This window comes from Heterodontus francisci, chromosome 36 (genome assembly GCF_036365525.1).
Source record: "Heterodontus francisci isolate sHetFra1 chromosome 36, sHetFra1.hap1, whole genome shotgun sequence".
Taxonomy (NCBI): Eukaryota; Metazoa; Chordata; class Chondrichthyes; order Heterodontiformes; family Heterodontidae; genus Heterodontus; species Heterodontus francisci.
This window is the reverse complement of record NC_090406.1, coordinates 52,154,153-52,170,514: the sequence shown is the minus strand read 5'-3', so window position 1 is coordinate 52,170,514 and position 16,362 is coordinate 52,154,153. Positions and strand designations below refer to the sequence as shown.

Sequence of the window (16,362 nt, the reverse complement as noted above, 5' to 3'; positions counted from 1 at the left end):
TGTTAATTGTCAACCTCCTTCCCTCTGTGGTTCTTACAACTTGCTATGAGTAAGCACTGGAATTGGGGCAATAGGAATGGGCATAAATGCTGGTGACACCCATGCCCGAAGAATGAATATTCTGGATAGCAAGCTGGCTACAAAACAGAAACAGAGAGTTGGGGTTAAAGGCAGTTACGCAGATTGACAAATGATGGAAAGCGTTGTTCCACAGAGATTGGTGTTGGGAACACTATTGTTCACCATTTACATCAATGATTTGGATTTGGGAACCGGAAGTGCATATTTCAAAATTTGCAGATGACACCAAATTGGGGGTGTAGTTAATACAGAGGAGGATTGCAACAAAATACAGGAAGAAATTAACAAAGTTACAGAATAGGATCAAATCAATATAGTTAAGTGTGAGGTGGTACATTTTGGTAGAAAGAATAAGGATGTCACAAATCATTAAAAGTAGCAATGCCAGTTATTAAGGCCATTAAAAAAGCAAACAAAGCACGGGAGTTCATTTGTAAAGGGATAGAATTGCAAAGCAGAGATATTGCCTGGAATTTTATGGTGGCAAATAAAAATAGACAAATCTCCAGTTCCCAATTGTTTCCACCCGGGGGTATTAAAAGAAGTAGGTGAGGAAATTATAGATGCTTTAGTCACAATCTTTCAAAACTCTCTTGATTTGGGAAATGTCCCCTTGGTCTCCATTAGTTAAGAAGGGCAGGAGAGATAAACTGTGAAATTATAAACTTATTAGTCTAAGGTCTATTGTGGGGAAATTACCAGAGTCCGTTATTAGGGTAACTGAGCATTTGGACAAATATGAGCTGGTCAAGAGGAACCAGCATGCATTTGTAAAGGTTCAATCATGGCTAACAAACATGGTTGAATTTTTTTTGAGGAGTAACTAACCTAGTCAGATAAGGGAATGTCTACGGATTTTGATTATATGGACTTCCACAAGAGATTTGACAAGGTTCCACATATCAGACTGTTGACAAAAATGAGAGCGTGTGGAATTGGTGACAACTTAATTGACATTGGTAAGAGACAGTGAATAGGGATAATGGGTATATACTCAATTTGTCAGGATGTTAGGAGTGGCGCCCTCAGGGATCTGTGCTGGAGTCTCATATTTTCTCTCTATATATAAATGACCTAAGATGAAGGAAAAGAGAGCTGCATATCCAAGTTTTCTGATGACGCTCAGGTGGCTCAGTAAATAGTTAGATGAGAGCAGTAAGTTGCAAAGGGACATTGAAAGATGAAGTAAGTGGGCAAAACTCTGGTAGAAGGAGTTCAAAATGGGAAAGTGTGAGGCTATCCACTTTGGTAAGCAGCTGAGAATTGTAGAGAAATAGTGAGCTTTATGAGTCCAAGTACAGTTATCACTAAAAGTTAGTTGACAGGTCATAGTCATAGAGTCATTTATGCTCAGAAGGAGGCCATGCGACCCATCGAGTACAAACAAATGGAATGTTTATTTCAAGAGGAATGGCACACACAGGATTGGAAGCTATTTACAGCTATACAGAGCTCTGGTTAGACAGCATCTGGAGGACTGTGTTCAGTTCTGGGCACCGCATCTTAGAATGGATATTTTGGCCTTGTGGGTGCAGTGCAGATTCACCAGCATGATACTAGGACTAAAAGGGTGGAATTATGGGGACAAGTTGTATAGACTAGGTTTATATTAAGGGGTAATATAATTGAGGCGAGTAACGTGATTAAAGGATTTGTTATGGTAGAGAGAAACTATTACCTATGGTGGGGGAGTCCAGAAACCGAGGGCATAACCTTAAAATGAGAGCTACATTGTTCAGGGGACATCAAACATCGGAGCAAAAGCAGGCCATTGGCTCCTTCAAACCTGCTCCACCATTCAGTACAATCATGGCCGATTTTTTACCTTAACTCTACCTTCCCACACTATCCCCATATCCCTTAATCCCTTTAGTATCCAAAAAATCTATCGAGCTCTACACTCAATGACTGAGCACCACAGCTCTCTGGGTAAAGAATTCCAAAGATTCACAATCCTTTTGAATGAAACAAATTTCCTCATCTCAGTCCTAAATGGCCTGCCCCTTATTCTGAGACTGTGTCCCCTGGTTCTAGACTCCCCATCCAGGGGAAACATCCTTCCTGTATGTTTGAATGAGATCACCTCTCATTCACCATTCCGGCAATAGTACTGAAGGCTTGTGCTCTGGAACTGGCCGCACCCCTAGCTAAGCTGTTCCAGCACAGCTACAGCACAGACACTGACCCGACAATGTGGAAGAATGTCCTGTCCACAAAAAGCAGTAAAATTCAATCTGACCAATTACTCCACCATCAGTCTACTCTCAATCATCAGCAAAGAGATGGAAGCTATCGTCGACAGTGCTATCAAGCGGCACTTACTCAGCAACCATCTGCTCACTGATGCTCAGTTTGGGTTTCGCCAGGGCCTCTTGTCTCCAGACCTCATTACAGCCTTGGTCCAAATATGGACTAAAGAGCTGAATTCCAGATGTGAGGTGACAGTGACTGCCCTTGATATCAAGGCAGCATTTGACCAATTGTGGCATCAAGGAGCCTGAGCAAAATTGATGTCAATAGGAATCAGGTGAAAAGCTCTCCACTGGTTAGAGTCATACCGAGCGCAAAGGAAGGTGGTTGTGGTTGTTGAAGGTCAATCATCACAGCCCTCAGACATCACTGCAGGAGTACCTCAGAGTAGTGTCCTAGGCCCAACCATCTTTAGCTGCTTTATCAATGACCTTTCCTCCGTCATAAGGTCGGAAGTGGGGATATTCGCTGATGATTGCAGTGTTCAGCACCATTCCTGACTCCTCAGATACTGAAGCAGCCCGTGCCCACATGCAAGACCTGGACAACATTCAGACTTGGGCTGATAAGTGGCAAGTAACATTCACACCACACAAGTGCCAGGCAATAATCAGCCCCAACAAGATGGAATCCAACCATCTCCCCTTGACATTTAATGGCATTACCAGCACTGAATCGTCCACTATCAACCCCTGGGGGTTACCATTGACCAGAAACTGAACTGGTGTAGCCATATAAATACGCTAACTACAAGAGCGGGTTAGAGGCTGAGAATTCTCCAGTGAGTAACTCACCTCCTGACTCCCCAATGCCTGTCCACCATCTACAAGGCACAAGTCAGGAGTGTGATGGAATACTGTTCACTTGCCTGGATGGGTACAGCTCCAACAACACTCAAGAAGCTCAACACTAAACACGACAGCCCGCTTAATTGGCAGACCATCCACAAACATTCAATCCCTCCACCACCCGCCCACAGTGGCAGCAACAAGATGCACTGCAGCAACTCACCAAGTCTCCTTCGACAGCACCTTCCAAACCCGCGACCTCTACCAACTAGAAGGACAAGGGCAGAAATGCATGGGAACACCACCACCTGCAAGTTCCCCTCCAAGTCACACACCACCCTGACTTGGAACTATATTGCCGTTCCTTCACTGTCGCTGGGTCAAAATCCTGGAACTCCCTTCCTAACAGCACTGTGGGTGCAGTGGCTCAAGATGGTGGCTCACTGCCACCTTCTCAAAGATAATTTGGCCTTGCCAGTGACACTCAGATCCCATGAACAAATTGCGGGAAAAAAGTCTTTGTGAGGATCCCTCACCATTATCCCCAGCCAGAGGAAAATGTTCTTTCCTCGTTCATGTTACAAAAAGTCATCATCCTTTCATAAACCTGTTAAATCTCATTTTAATCTTCTCTGCAGCAGTGGGAACAGTCGCATTATCTCAAGTATCTCCTCATAATTATAGCTTTCCATCTCTGGCATCATCCTGGTGAATCTACACTGTACACATACACTCTAACTCAGCTCAGTGCTATCACTCTTCCCTCTGAATCAGCAGAGTGGGTTCAAGCCCCATGCCAGAAACTTGAGCACATAATCCAGGCCGACACTGCAGTGCAGTACTGGGGGAATGCAGCACCCTGTCTTTCAGATGAGATGTTAAAAAGAAGCCCCATTTGCCCTCTCAAGTGGATGTCAAAGTTGCCACAGCACTGTTCGGAGAAGAGCAGGGGAGTTCTACAGCTGTTCTGGCTAACAGTTATCCATCAACTACCATCACCACAATACAGTATCTGCTAATTTATGGGATTTGTGGGATCTTGCTGTGAGTGAATTGGCTGCTGTGTTTCCTACGTTGTACCAGTGACTACATTTCAGTTGTACTTTGTCAGCTGTAAAGAGCTTTGGGACATCCTGGGGTAATGAAAGGTGTTCCAGAAATGCAAATTTGTTCTTCTTTACCTGCATCCACGTTTTCAGGGAATTATGTCTTTGAGCCCCGAGTTCTCTGTTTCTTCACAGCCTTCAGTGTCTTTCCACTGAGTCCCTCTATTATAATAATAATCAGTTTTTATTTGTTCAAACTGTTTTGATTAATCAGTTTAAGGGGCACACCTGTTGGTGGCATTATTTGATGGGAAGTGTCTGGCGCATGCTGAAGCACATGGGGCATGTGGAGGACTGGAGCATGTGACGTATGCATGGCTGCCAACAGCTGGTGGCGGTGTTGGCAGGGTGTGGAGGTTGGTGAGGAACAAAAACAGCAGAAGATAAGGAGGAGCCCAACCACAAAGTTACCCTGATTGAAGAGAGTGTCTCCATGAGGAATGAGATGGAATTGATGGGAGGGATGGGATTGGCAAGTGTGGGATGGGAGGTGCTAGGATTGACCTGATCTGACCTCACAGTGGGCACAGAGCCAAAGGACAGTCAGTGCCAGGGCCCTCAGTTGGACTATTTTATCACTGACTCTGTCTCTAGTGTCAGCAGCATAGACATGGAGGGGGTGCGGATGTTGGAGTGGTGAAATGCTGTGCACTGCAGTGGCAGTCACTCAGAAATGGAAGATGATGGGAGGTGGATACCTCTATTAGGATGGTTTGTCATGCATTTGCCTCTGTTATAGTGATCTGACAGGAGCTGTTAAATCAAAGGTGGTTCAATGGATTCTGCAAATACTACTGTGACTCGGAAAGCTGCAATCACCTGGTTCACCATGACTCAAGCCTCAAAGATTGTGAGAGGTGGCACCATCCCAGATTGGTTTCATGGCATCATCTCGAGAAGGTGAGTCTCCTGAATACTTCCCGAACCATTCTTGGGGATCCCAAGGGTAGCAACTGGAAAGGGGGTTAGGGGTCAGAGTTCAGGAAGCGAGATTCACTCTCAGATAGCAGTTGGCATTGGCCATGGTTATGAAATCCACAGCAGATGATGCCATGTGCTGGGAGAGTACCCGGTGCAACTGGGCAGATTTCACACAGGACATTCATGACGAGGAAAATAAATCACTTCCAACAGATCCCAGTGTATGATTACAGTTTGAAAGCAAATCAGGTTGTGAGCTGACCAAGCACGAGCCAACTGAGGTGATGTGGGTGCAGAGTGAGGCTCTGCCAACCTTGGGTCCCCATACGTGGGAAGGAGATTCAAATCATTGGGAGAGTGTGGGACACATGAGTCAACCTTAGAATAATACAATAAAATAAGTTCCGAAGAAGGGTCACTGACCCGAAACGTTAACTCTGCTTCTCAATAGCCTACCTCACAGATGCTGCCAGACCTGCTGAGTGAATCCAGCATTTCTTGTTTTTGTTTTAGAATAATACAGCACAGAAGGAGGCCATGCACCCCATCATGCCTGTGCCAGCCCTTTGAAAGAGTTAGCCAATTAGACCCACGGCCCTGCTATTTCCCCACAGTCCTGTAAATTTTTCCTGTGAGAGACTTGGACCGCAATATTGATGGGAAGCCTGGAGGGTCTGACTGAGTCCGAAAATGGCTGAAGAGTCTGGAAAGACCGGGGACGTGAAGTTCCAACCGACTTAACGACAGAACCTTACTAACATTTTTTTAGCTGTGTTTTCTCATCCAGCAGCCGAATTAATGGACAGCCTGATCAGCGACTTGGAGATAAATCTAGTGGCATGAGAGACCACTGGGGAACCGTGGGGAAGGGGAAGGTAGGCTATTGGGGCTTGGGGGAGACATCAAGGCGGGGGGGGAAGCAAACCTGCTCCTCCTGGCCCAGATGGAGTGCTGGAAGAAAGACTTAGCCTGTGGGCCTGTCAGCTCCTGCCTGCCTTTCACTGTCGGGTTGCCCAGTCCCTGGGAAACATGCGCTGTAGCAGTCAATTTTAAACCAAGATCCTAATTGCACAATGGGAGCCTGATTTAAATATGTTAATTAAGTAACCTGCCTCTCCACAGTGAGGTTACTCAGACGACACGATATCCACCACTGTAAAAATGGCGATGGGTGTGCATGCAGCATGTTCACAGAATCACAGAATAATACAGTGCAGAACAAAGAACAGTACAGCACAGGAACAGGCCATTCGGCCCTGCAAGCCTGCGCCGATCTTGATGCCTGCCGAAACTAACACCTTCTGTACTTCCGGGGCCCATATCCCTCTATTCCCTTCCTATTCATATATTTGTCAAGATGTCTCTTAAACGTCGCTATCTGCTTCCACCACCTCCCCTGGCACCAAGTTCCAGGCACTCACTACCCTCTGTGTAAAGAACTTGCCTCGCACATCCCCTCTAAACTTTGCCCCTCGCACCTTAAACCTATGTCCCCTAGTAACTGACTCTTCCACCCTGGGAAAAAGCTTCTGACTATCCACTCTGTCCATGCCGCTCATAACTTTGTAAACCTCTATCATGTCGCCCCTCCACCTCCGTCGTTCCAGTGAAAACAATCTGAGTTTATCCAACCTCTCCTCATAGCTAATGCCCTCCAGACCAGGCAACATCCTGGTAAACCTCCTCTGTACCCTCTCCAAAGCCTCCACGTCCTTCTGGTAGTGTGGCGACCAGAATTGCACACAATATTCTAAGTGTGGCCTAACTAAGGTTCTGTACAGCTGCAGCATGACTTGCCAATTTTTATACTCAATACCCCGGCTGATGAAGGCAAGCATGCCGTATGCCTTCTTGACTATCTTATCCACCTGCTTTGCCACTTTCAGTGACCTGTGGACCTGTACGCCCAGATCTCTCTGCCTGTCAATACTCCTAAGGGTTCTGCCATTTACTGTATACCTCCCACCTGCATTAGACAATCCTCATCATTATCCGCAACTCCACCAACCTTTGTGTCGTCCGCAAACTTACTAATCAGATCAGCTACATTTTCCTCCAAATCATTTATATATACTACAAACAGCAAAGGTCCCAGCACTGATCCCTGCGGAACACCACTAGTCACATCCCTCCATTCAGAAAAACACCCATCCAGTGTTACCCTCTGTCTTCTGTGACTGAGCCAGTTCTGTATCCATCTTGCCAGCTCACCTCTGATCCCGTGTGACTTCACCTTTTGCACCAGTCTGCCATGCAGGACCTTGTCAAAGGCTTTACTAAAGTCCATATAGGCAACATCCACCGCCCTTCCCTCATCAATCATCTTCGTCACTTCCTCAAAAAACTCAATCAAATTAGTAAGACATGACCTCCCCTTCACAAAACCATGCTGTCTCTCGCTAATACGTTCATTTGTTTCCAAATGGGAGTAAATCCTGTCCCGAAGAATCCTCTCTAATAGTTTCCCTACCACTGACGTAAGGCTCACCGGCCTATAATTTCCTGGATTATCCTTACCACTCTTCTTAAACAAAGGAACAACATTGGCTATTCTCCAGTCCTCTGGGACCTCACCTGTAGCCAATGAGGATGCAAAAATTTCTGTCAAGGCCCCAACAATTTCTTCCCTTGCCTCCCTCAGTATTCTAGGGTAGATCCCATCAGGCCCTGGGGACTTATCTACCTTAATGCTTTGCAGGACACCCAACACCTCCTCCTTTTTGATAATGAGATGACTGAGACTATCTGCACTCCCTTCCCTCGGCTCATCATCCACCAAGTCCTTCTCCTTGGTGAATATGGATGCAAAGTACTCATTTAGCACCTGTGTGGAGTTTGCAAGTTCTCCCTGTGTCTGCGTGGGTTTTCTCCGGGTGCTCCGGTTTCCTCCCACAAGCCAAAAGACTTGCAGGTTGATAGGTAAATTGGCCATTATAAATTGTCACTAGTGTAGGTAGGTGGTAGTGAAATATAGGGACAGGTGGGGATGTTTGGTGGGAATGTGGGATTAGTGTAGGATTAGTGTAAATGGGTGGTTGATGTTCGGCACAGACTCGGTGGGCCGAAGGGCCTGTTTCAGTGCTGTATCTCTAATCTAATCTAATCTAAACCTCACCCATTTCCTCTGGCTCCACGCATAGATTCCCATCTCTGTCCTTGAGTGGGCCAACCCTTTCCCTGGTTACCCTCTTGCTCTTTATATATGTATAAAAAGCCTTGGGATTTTCCTTAATCCTGTTTGCCAATGACTTCTCATAACCCCTTTTAGCCCTCCTAACTCCTTGCTTAAGTTCCTTCCTACTGTCTTTATATTCCTCAAGTGCTTCATCTGTTCCTAGCCTTCCAGCCCTTACAAATGCTTCCTTTTTCTTTTTGACTAGGCTCACAATATCCCGCATTATCCAAGCTTCCCGAAACTTGCCAAACTTGTCTTTCTTCCTCACAGGAACATGCCGGTCCTGGATTCTAATCAGCCTTCGGCCCATCGAGTCTGCACCGATGCATTAAAACACCTGACCTGTCTACCTAATCCCATTTGCCAGCACTTGGCTCATAGCCTTGAATGTTATGACGTGCCAAGTGCTCATCCAGGTACTTTTTAAAGGATGTGAGGCAACCCGCCTCTACCACCCTCCCAGGCAGGGCATTCCAGACTGTCACCACCCTCTGGGTAAAAAAGTTCTTCCTCAAATCCCCCTTAAATGTCCCGCCCCTCACCTTAAACTTGTGACCCCTCGTAACTGTCCCTTCAACTAAGGGGAACAGCTGCTCCCTATCTACCCTGTCCATGCCCCTCAATCTTGTACACCTCGATCAGGTCACCCCTCAGTCTTCTCTGCTCCAGCGAAAACAACCCAAACCTATCCAACCTCTCTTCATAGCTTAAATGTTCCATCCCAGGCAACATCCTGGTGAATCGCCTCTGCACCCCCTCCAATGCAATCACATCCTTCCTATAATGTGGCGACCAGAATTGCACACAGTACTCCAGCTGTGGCCTTACCAAAGTTCTGTACAACTCCAACATGACCTCCCTGCTTTTGTAACCTATGCCTCGATTGATAAAGGCAAGTGTCCGATATGCCTTTTTCACCACCCTATTAACCTGCCCTTCTGCCTTCAGAGATCTATGGACAAACACGCCAAGGTCCCTTTGTTCCTCGGAACTTCCCAGTGTCAGGCCATTCATTGAATACTTCCATGTCACATTACTCCTTCCAAAGTGTATCACCTCACACTTTTCAGCGTTAAATTCCATCTGCCACTTTTCTGCCCATTTGACCATCCTGTCTATATCTTCCTGTAACCCAAGACACTCCACCTCACTGTTAACCACTCGGCCAATCTTTGTATCATCCGCGAACTTACTGATCCTACCCCCCACATAGTCATCTATGTCGTTTATATAAATGACAAACAATAGGGGACCCAGCACAGATCCCTGTGGTACGCCACTGGACACTGGCTTCCAGTCACTAAAACAGCCGTCTGTTGCTTGAAGGTTTTAAATCCTGCTAATCCCACCCCACCCATCAGTGATCTCAGGAACCTCAGTAACTCATTATCTGAAAATTCTTCTTTAAAAAGATAAACCATCGAGATGACCTTCTGGATATTTCCAAAAACAAGCTGAGGATGGAGGAAACTGATGCTGAACCTTGAACATTCTCATTGAAACCTAAGGAAAGTGCAATAAGTAGGGAATTCGGAGTAAAGGCCAGCTCAGGTCTGCAAATGACACCCAACCCAAGCCCGACAGAACCACGTCCGACCCAGCCAGAGTCCTTCCAATTTTTCCCGCGCCCAACCTGACCTGACCATCAGTTAACCTACCTTCCATTTTTCACTTTCTTGCTGATCTGCACAAGCTTAAAAAAACTGTAACAAAACCACCTTTCTAGTCCAAAAATTACATTAACAGTGGAGCCACTTACCTGAGGTTGTGATAGAGTGTGTCCGACCCGACCCGACCCAACCTGAGCCCGAATGCCGGACCCTGAAGTGCAACCCGACCCGACGCATGTCGTCAGGTCCTGTCGGGTTTGGGTCGGGTAGCCAGCCTTTAATTCGGAGCGAATGAGTCCACATAAAGTGCCATTAAACAAAGAGTCGGTTACCACCTAAGTTAGTACCATATTGGATGGCAACCTGGCTCTCAGTTTTAAGTCAGTAGGTCAAGGGTTCAAGACCCTCTCCAGAGTGCAGTAGTGAGGGAGTGCTACATGTCGGACGTGTCTTTTGGATGAGATGTTAATAAATCCAGGAGTGCTTTCCCTCTCTGGTTGATGTAAAGATCCCATGATACTATTCAAAGAAGAACAGTGGAGCTGTCCCTGGTGTCCTTGCCAATGTTTATCCCAGATTGTCTGGTCATTATCTTTTTATTTATTTTTTATATTTTAGAGATACAGCACTGAAACAGGCCCTTCGGCCCACCGAGTCTGTGCCGACCAACAACCACCCGTTTATACTAACCCTGCAGTAATACCATATTCCCTATCACCTACCTACACTAGGGGCAATTTACAATGGCCAATTTACCTATCAACATTGCTCCCTCAATAAAACATGCTAGAAACAGTGTTTGGTTAGTCAGCTCATTTGCTGTTTGTGGGATCTTGCTGGATACAAACTGATGTCATGTTTGCTACATAACAGTGACTGCATTATGAGAGTAATTTGTTGGGACATTCCAAGGGTGCTAAAAAGGCACTAAGGTATGGCTTGAGCTACAAACTGACTTTAATAGCAACCATTAAGAAAGCTCTTAAGATTGGTGCGAACAGTAATTCACAGCGATACATTGCAAAATAGTAGACAATTTTTAGTAAATTGAAATAACAGAAACAGCAGTATTTGATTCCCAATGGGAACAGTCACCATTCCTTTGAGCTGCTTAATACACATTGACCATTAGGGAAAGAAAAAATGATTCAGGACATCACAGTGCTTCACAACCAACCCACTGTAATTGACTGTAAATCGTGTAAGGGCACTCCGAGAATATGACACAGCAAATGAGACAAATGGCCAGTTAATCTGCTATTGGTGTGGAAAGCATGTTAGCCAGTACAGAGAATTCAAAACCTTTCTTTGAATAGTGGAACAGAACCTTTTAGCCAAATTGGTAAAATGGGGCTTAGATTAATGTCTCGTCTCAAAGGTGGCACCTCCTGCAATACAGCACTCCCTCAGAACATAGATCGACATTTCAGCATTGTAACTTGCTCAATTGCTGGAGTGGGACTCGAACTCCTCGAACTCATGACTTTTGACTCACAGCTGCAAGTGCTACAACTAATCCAAGCTGATAAACGATAGTGTATCGATAGAAGCATTAACAAAAGACATTAAGCTGGTGGTTTCATTTTAGAATTAACAGACACACCAACCCATTGTAGTTCCTGTTTAGCTACCCGGACGATGATGCACAAAGTTTAAAATATCAAAAGTGGCTGTCACGCACCCTTCAATGTTAAGTATGAGACTGTACCTGAAGAGGTACACTGTACACCACTGGGTAATTATTACTGCTTTGAAGTATTTTCTACATATCACTCAGTGATGGAGTTGTGTACACAAGTCAGAATAAAATTTCAGTAACACCATACAACTAAATTTCGACAATTCAAAAGAGAAACCGGGTCAAACTTTATAAAGTACACCAGGATGGAGATTCCCCCCCACCCCCCTTTCATTCCAATTTTTCCCTTTCCCATTAAGTGATTCATACCTGGCTAGATTTTTCACAATACTGACAGCCACCCAGGACCTTGACTAAATGAGCATAATGTTGGGGGACTATTTAATATCCCTGGGAGTGCAACACAATCAGACCCGACCTTATCCCCAACGAACATCCACATTTTTCATCCATGTTCCCACATAGCAGTCAGGAGCAGCAAGCCTGGCTGACTTTCCCTGTCACTAGCCTCGAGGAATTGAGATCAAGTGTAACACTACAATGGTTGTAGTCAGTTAACTCAATTGTTTCCTAGTACTGTATAATATATTACTCAATGCATTTACCACCAAGTTAAGCATATCTCGAAGTAATTTCAGATGCTTATTCCGTAGCATGTGTCCACTTGAGTGTAATCCAGCACAAACTTCAACAAGCCCACGTTAATTCATTTCCTTTCTGATCAAAAGGATGAAATCTCAGCCAGATGCACCAATGAGAATTTTAGTGGAAGTAAGCAAAGAAAAGGAACACTGCTTGAGAGGAGAACACAACTTCGCAGATATGAAGCAAGGACAGACTTTTTACACATAATTTGTTCTAATCTTTTCACCAACAAGATACAATACTGGAAAAGCAGGGCCATGTTATCCCACTTACTTATTGCTGTATACAGGATCTTGCTGTGTGCAAATTGGGTCTCTTGGTTCCAACATTACCACAGTGACTACACTAATACTCTGATATACCCCGCACTGTGATACTCTGATATACCCCGCACTGTGATACTCTGATATATCCTGCACTGTAATACTTGATGGGTTCAGCTCAGGATTGAATAGATTGCCAAGGTTTGCAAAGAGTCTGGTTCACTCTGGGAAGTGAGCAGAGATGGGATTAGAATCATTGATGGAGTGTGTGGTAGGGCTGAACCAGGACTAGTTGTCAGACACACAGGCTGCGGCAGGTTAAAGTAGCAAACCAGCAGGAACCTGCCAACATCACCATTTAACTTACACATTTGTTAACAAGTGGGAAACACCTGTGGGACAGACAGGTCTGTGATTAACATGTCAAAGAGCGATTGAATTTAGCTTTCACCTCAGATTCTGGCTTTAACTGCCAGGACATGGGTTTCCTGGGCGGTCTGAAACTTGCAGGATGAGCAAGATGAGAGGACTGGGGGGGCAATTAAAGGGCGATTTACAGGCCGGAAAGCATTTTAAATCCTGGGATTTGACAGATGCTTCCTTTCCTGGGTGAAAGGCTTTTGCTGAAAGGACTTGAGTGTATTTTCATTGTTTGAGAGCTTTGGGGGGCTTTTCTGTGACTGTAGGCTTTTTTGACTTTGATCTATACTTGCCAGTTGCAGCATTCCAGCAGCATGGAAGCTCTTTATATAGCTCTACCTTGGACCTCTGATAAGAAATGAGGAGCAGCAGCTGCCTTCCCCTCAGCCACATGCTGTTCCACAGGGTGGAGAAGATGGATACAGAGTGCCAGCTGGAAGGAGGTGATACCCCTCGCACAGGGTGCACAGATAAAGGATCAGCTTCCTCGACATGACTGAGCAGATGTCATGTTTGCCAGGGTTGACACTTACGTCCACTTTGCTACCGATGAGGCCAATCAGAATGAGAGGGCTCTTGGACTTGCTGCAACGAGTGGATTCCCACAGGCCCCGGGAGTGATGGAATACACACATGTAGCAATCAAGGCACCCTCAGATCAACCAGCAATATTCATCAAGCAAACAGGATTGCACTCCATTAATGTCTAGCTGTTGTATTACCACCACAAGATCATCATGCATGTCTGTGCATGATACCCGAGAAGCTGACATGATGCCAGTCAAGTCTGCCACAGATCTTTGCCATTCCCAAGCACAGTTAGTGGATGACTCCTTGGAGACAAGGGTTCCTCTCGAAGGACAGGGCTGATGATGCCTGTAAGGAGCTGTATCACTGATACTCGGGAAAGGTGCAAGCCGAGCCACGTGAGCACGAAAACACTCATCGAGCAAGGCATTGGGTTGATGAAGATACAATTCAGGTGCCTGGACAAACCTGGGGTTGTTCTTCACTGTTTACCAGCAAGGGTGTGCAGATAGTGGTCTGCTGTGCCTTGCACACAGCGCAGCAGAGGGAGGGCTGGATCTACTGGAGGAAGGTGAGGACTGCTCTGCATCTTCACAGCAGTAGGAGGAAGAGCCTGATGTGGCCACCAATGTAGCTGCCAGGGATGCACAGGAGAGACCTGAGGCAGTGCAACTGGCACTAATTCTGAACCCGCTGTGCCCCCAGCTCCCACCTACAGCCCAAATCATTCCCACAGTCAACAATCCATCCCTCTCATTGACATCCAGTCTTCTACTCTTTTCTTGCCATTTTCCTCAAAGCTGAAGGCCCATTGGCAGATGACAGGTAACAATGGGGATGACTGGACAATGGGGCTTTGAAATAAAGTTTACAATGTTTAAACATTGACAATAAAAGTGACAATTTAACAAACTTAAACAGCCAAGTGATTTCCCTGTGCAAGTTCAGTCTTCCTCTTCCACTTTCTATTATTCCCACAAGGTGTTACCCCTGTGGCTTCAGCAGACTAGAGACAGACTGCTCCTTCCCCTGATGTTCTGATGAAAGGTCACAGACCTGAAACGTTATCTCTGTTTCTCTCTCCACAGATGCTGCCAGACCTGCTGAGTATTTCCAGCACTTTGTTTTATTTGATTTCCGTCTTCCACAGTATTTTGCTTTTGTGCTCATTCCCCTGCTCTGATGCTCTTGATCAACATCCACTGGATTGTGAAGCTGGTGAGGGCTCTGTCACAGACTGCCCCACCTGTACCTGTGCACAGGTGGCCCCAGCCCTGGGGACAGGTGGCTTTGTCGGGCAGGGAGGGAAAGGATGAGACATGGAGCGTCTTTAGCAGAATCCTCACTTCCTTGTGCCTTTTCTCCATCTTCCCTCATATGGTCCACCCACAACGTCCTGGTAGCCAAGAGCTGGAGATCACTTTGCTGAACAGCCAAGATGAGGCTTTTCTCTATCCTGTATAAAGTGGCAGACTGAGTGTTCAGGCCATTGATGAGGCAAACATGCACTCAGTTACCAACTGCACCTGACTCTGCATGCAAGTGGTCACCGTTTCCAACCAGACGGATATCAGTGCAAAGGCCTAAGACATCATGGCATTCATGCTAAAGACAGACTACTACAATCTCTCTCCAAGGGTGCACAATGTCTCTGGAAATGCGGACAGAACCTCACACGTTTTCTGATGCTGCTCCCGAATAGTCCCCTTGGTGGATGACCCCTGAAACTCAGCATCTGGTTTCAGATGAGCAGAGCTTGAAATGTCCTATGCCCTCCAATGGGAACTCTGCACTCCTGTCCCTGTCTCCAACACCTGCTCCTGCTCACTTGTGATGTGTGCTTCACCATGTGGCAATCTAGCAGACTCCCTTGGAGGCCCCACCAAGATATATTTATCTGAGCTGCTGAGGGTGCACATGAGTCAAGTACTGCGGTTTCCTCAGTGCTCAATCTTCTTTAAGAGCTCCTTGGCTTCCTCCCACGGCAGCTCCTGTATCACGCTTAAAGGGCCTGTGGAAGATGAAAGATTAAATTAGAACTAACATGGGGAAAGGATTCAAAGTTATTGTGCAGATGTTTATATTTCAGTTAGTGGTGACAACAGTTCAGCTTGAGTGACTGTTACGTGTCATGTAGCAGTGTGATATCCAATTCTGTCACTAGGTAGCTAGGAAACTCCCAACTCTGTCACCCTGATGATTCCATGTCCGCCTCCTCCACAGTGGTCAGTGTGGCTATCACTGGAGGGCCCCCCCCCCACCCACCCACCCCCCAGTTCTCTGTCTCTTCCTGGAGATTTTTCACTTATTCGTTCATGGGATGTGAGCATCAGTGGCAAGGTCAACATTTATTGGCCATCTCTAATTGCTCTGGAGAAGGTGATGGTGAACCGCTGCAGTCCAGCTGGTGCAGGTACACCCACAATTCTGTTAGGAAGGAGTTCCATTATTTTGACCCAGCAACATATAGTTCCAGGTCAGGATGGTGTGTGACTTGGAGGGGAACTTGCAGGTGGTGGTGTTCCCATGCATTTGCTGCCCTTGTCCTTCTAGTTGGTAGAGGTCGCAGTTTTGGAGGGTGCTGTCTAAGGGCGGCACAGTGGCGCAGTGGTTAGCACTGCAGCCTCACAGCTCCAGCGACCCGGGTTTAGTTCTGGGTACTGCCTGTGTGGAGTTTGCAAGTTCTCCCTGTGTCTGTGTGGGTTTCCTCCGGGTGCTCCGGTTTCCTCCCACATGCCAAAGACTTGCAGGTTGATAGGTAAATTGGCCATTAGCAATTGCCCCTAGTATAGGTAGGTGGTAGGGAAATATAGAGACAGGTGGGGATGTGGTAGGAATATGGAATTAGTGTAGGATTAGTATAAATGGGTGGTTGATGGTCGGCACTGAGTCAGTGGGCTGAAGGGCCTGTTTCAGTGCTGTATCTCTAAACTAAA

The 16,362-nt window shown here is 46.1% G+C and overlaps 1 protein-coding gene across 1 annotated transcript in view; it reads left to right on the top strand.

The window, feature by feature from the left end:
* Nucleotides 1–16,362, top strand: part of LOC137351425 (hematopoietic SH2 domain-containing protein homolog) — a 138,010-nt gene that overhangs the window by 104,594 nt on the left and 17,054 nt on the right. Inside the window, exon 2 of the mRNA XM_068015871.1 lies at nt 4,965–5,125. Within this exon, the coding sequence (XP_067871972.1) occupies nt 5,001–5,125 (125 nt within the window). The 5' untranslated portion in view covers nt 4,965–5,000. The remainder of the gene's footprint in view (nt 1–4,964; nt 5,126–16,362) is intronic.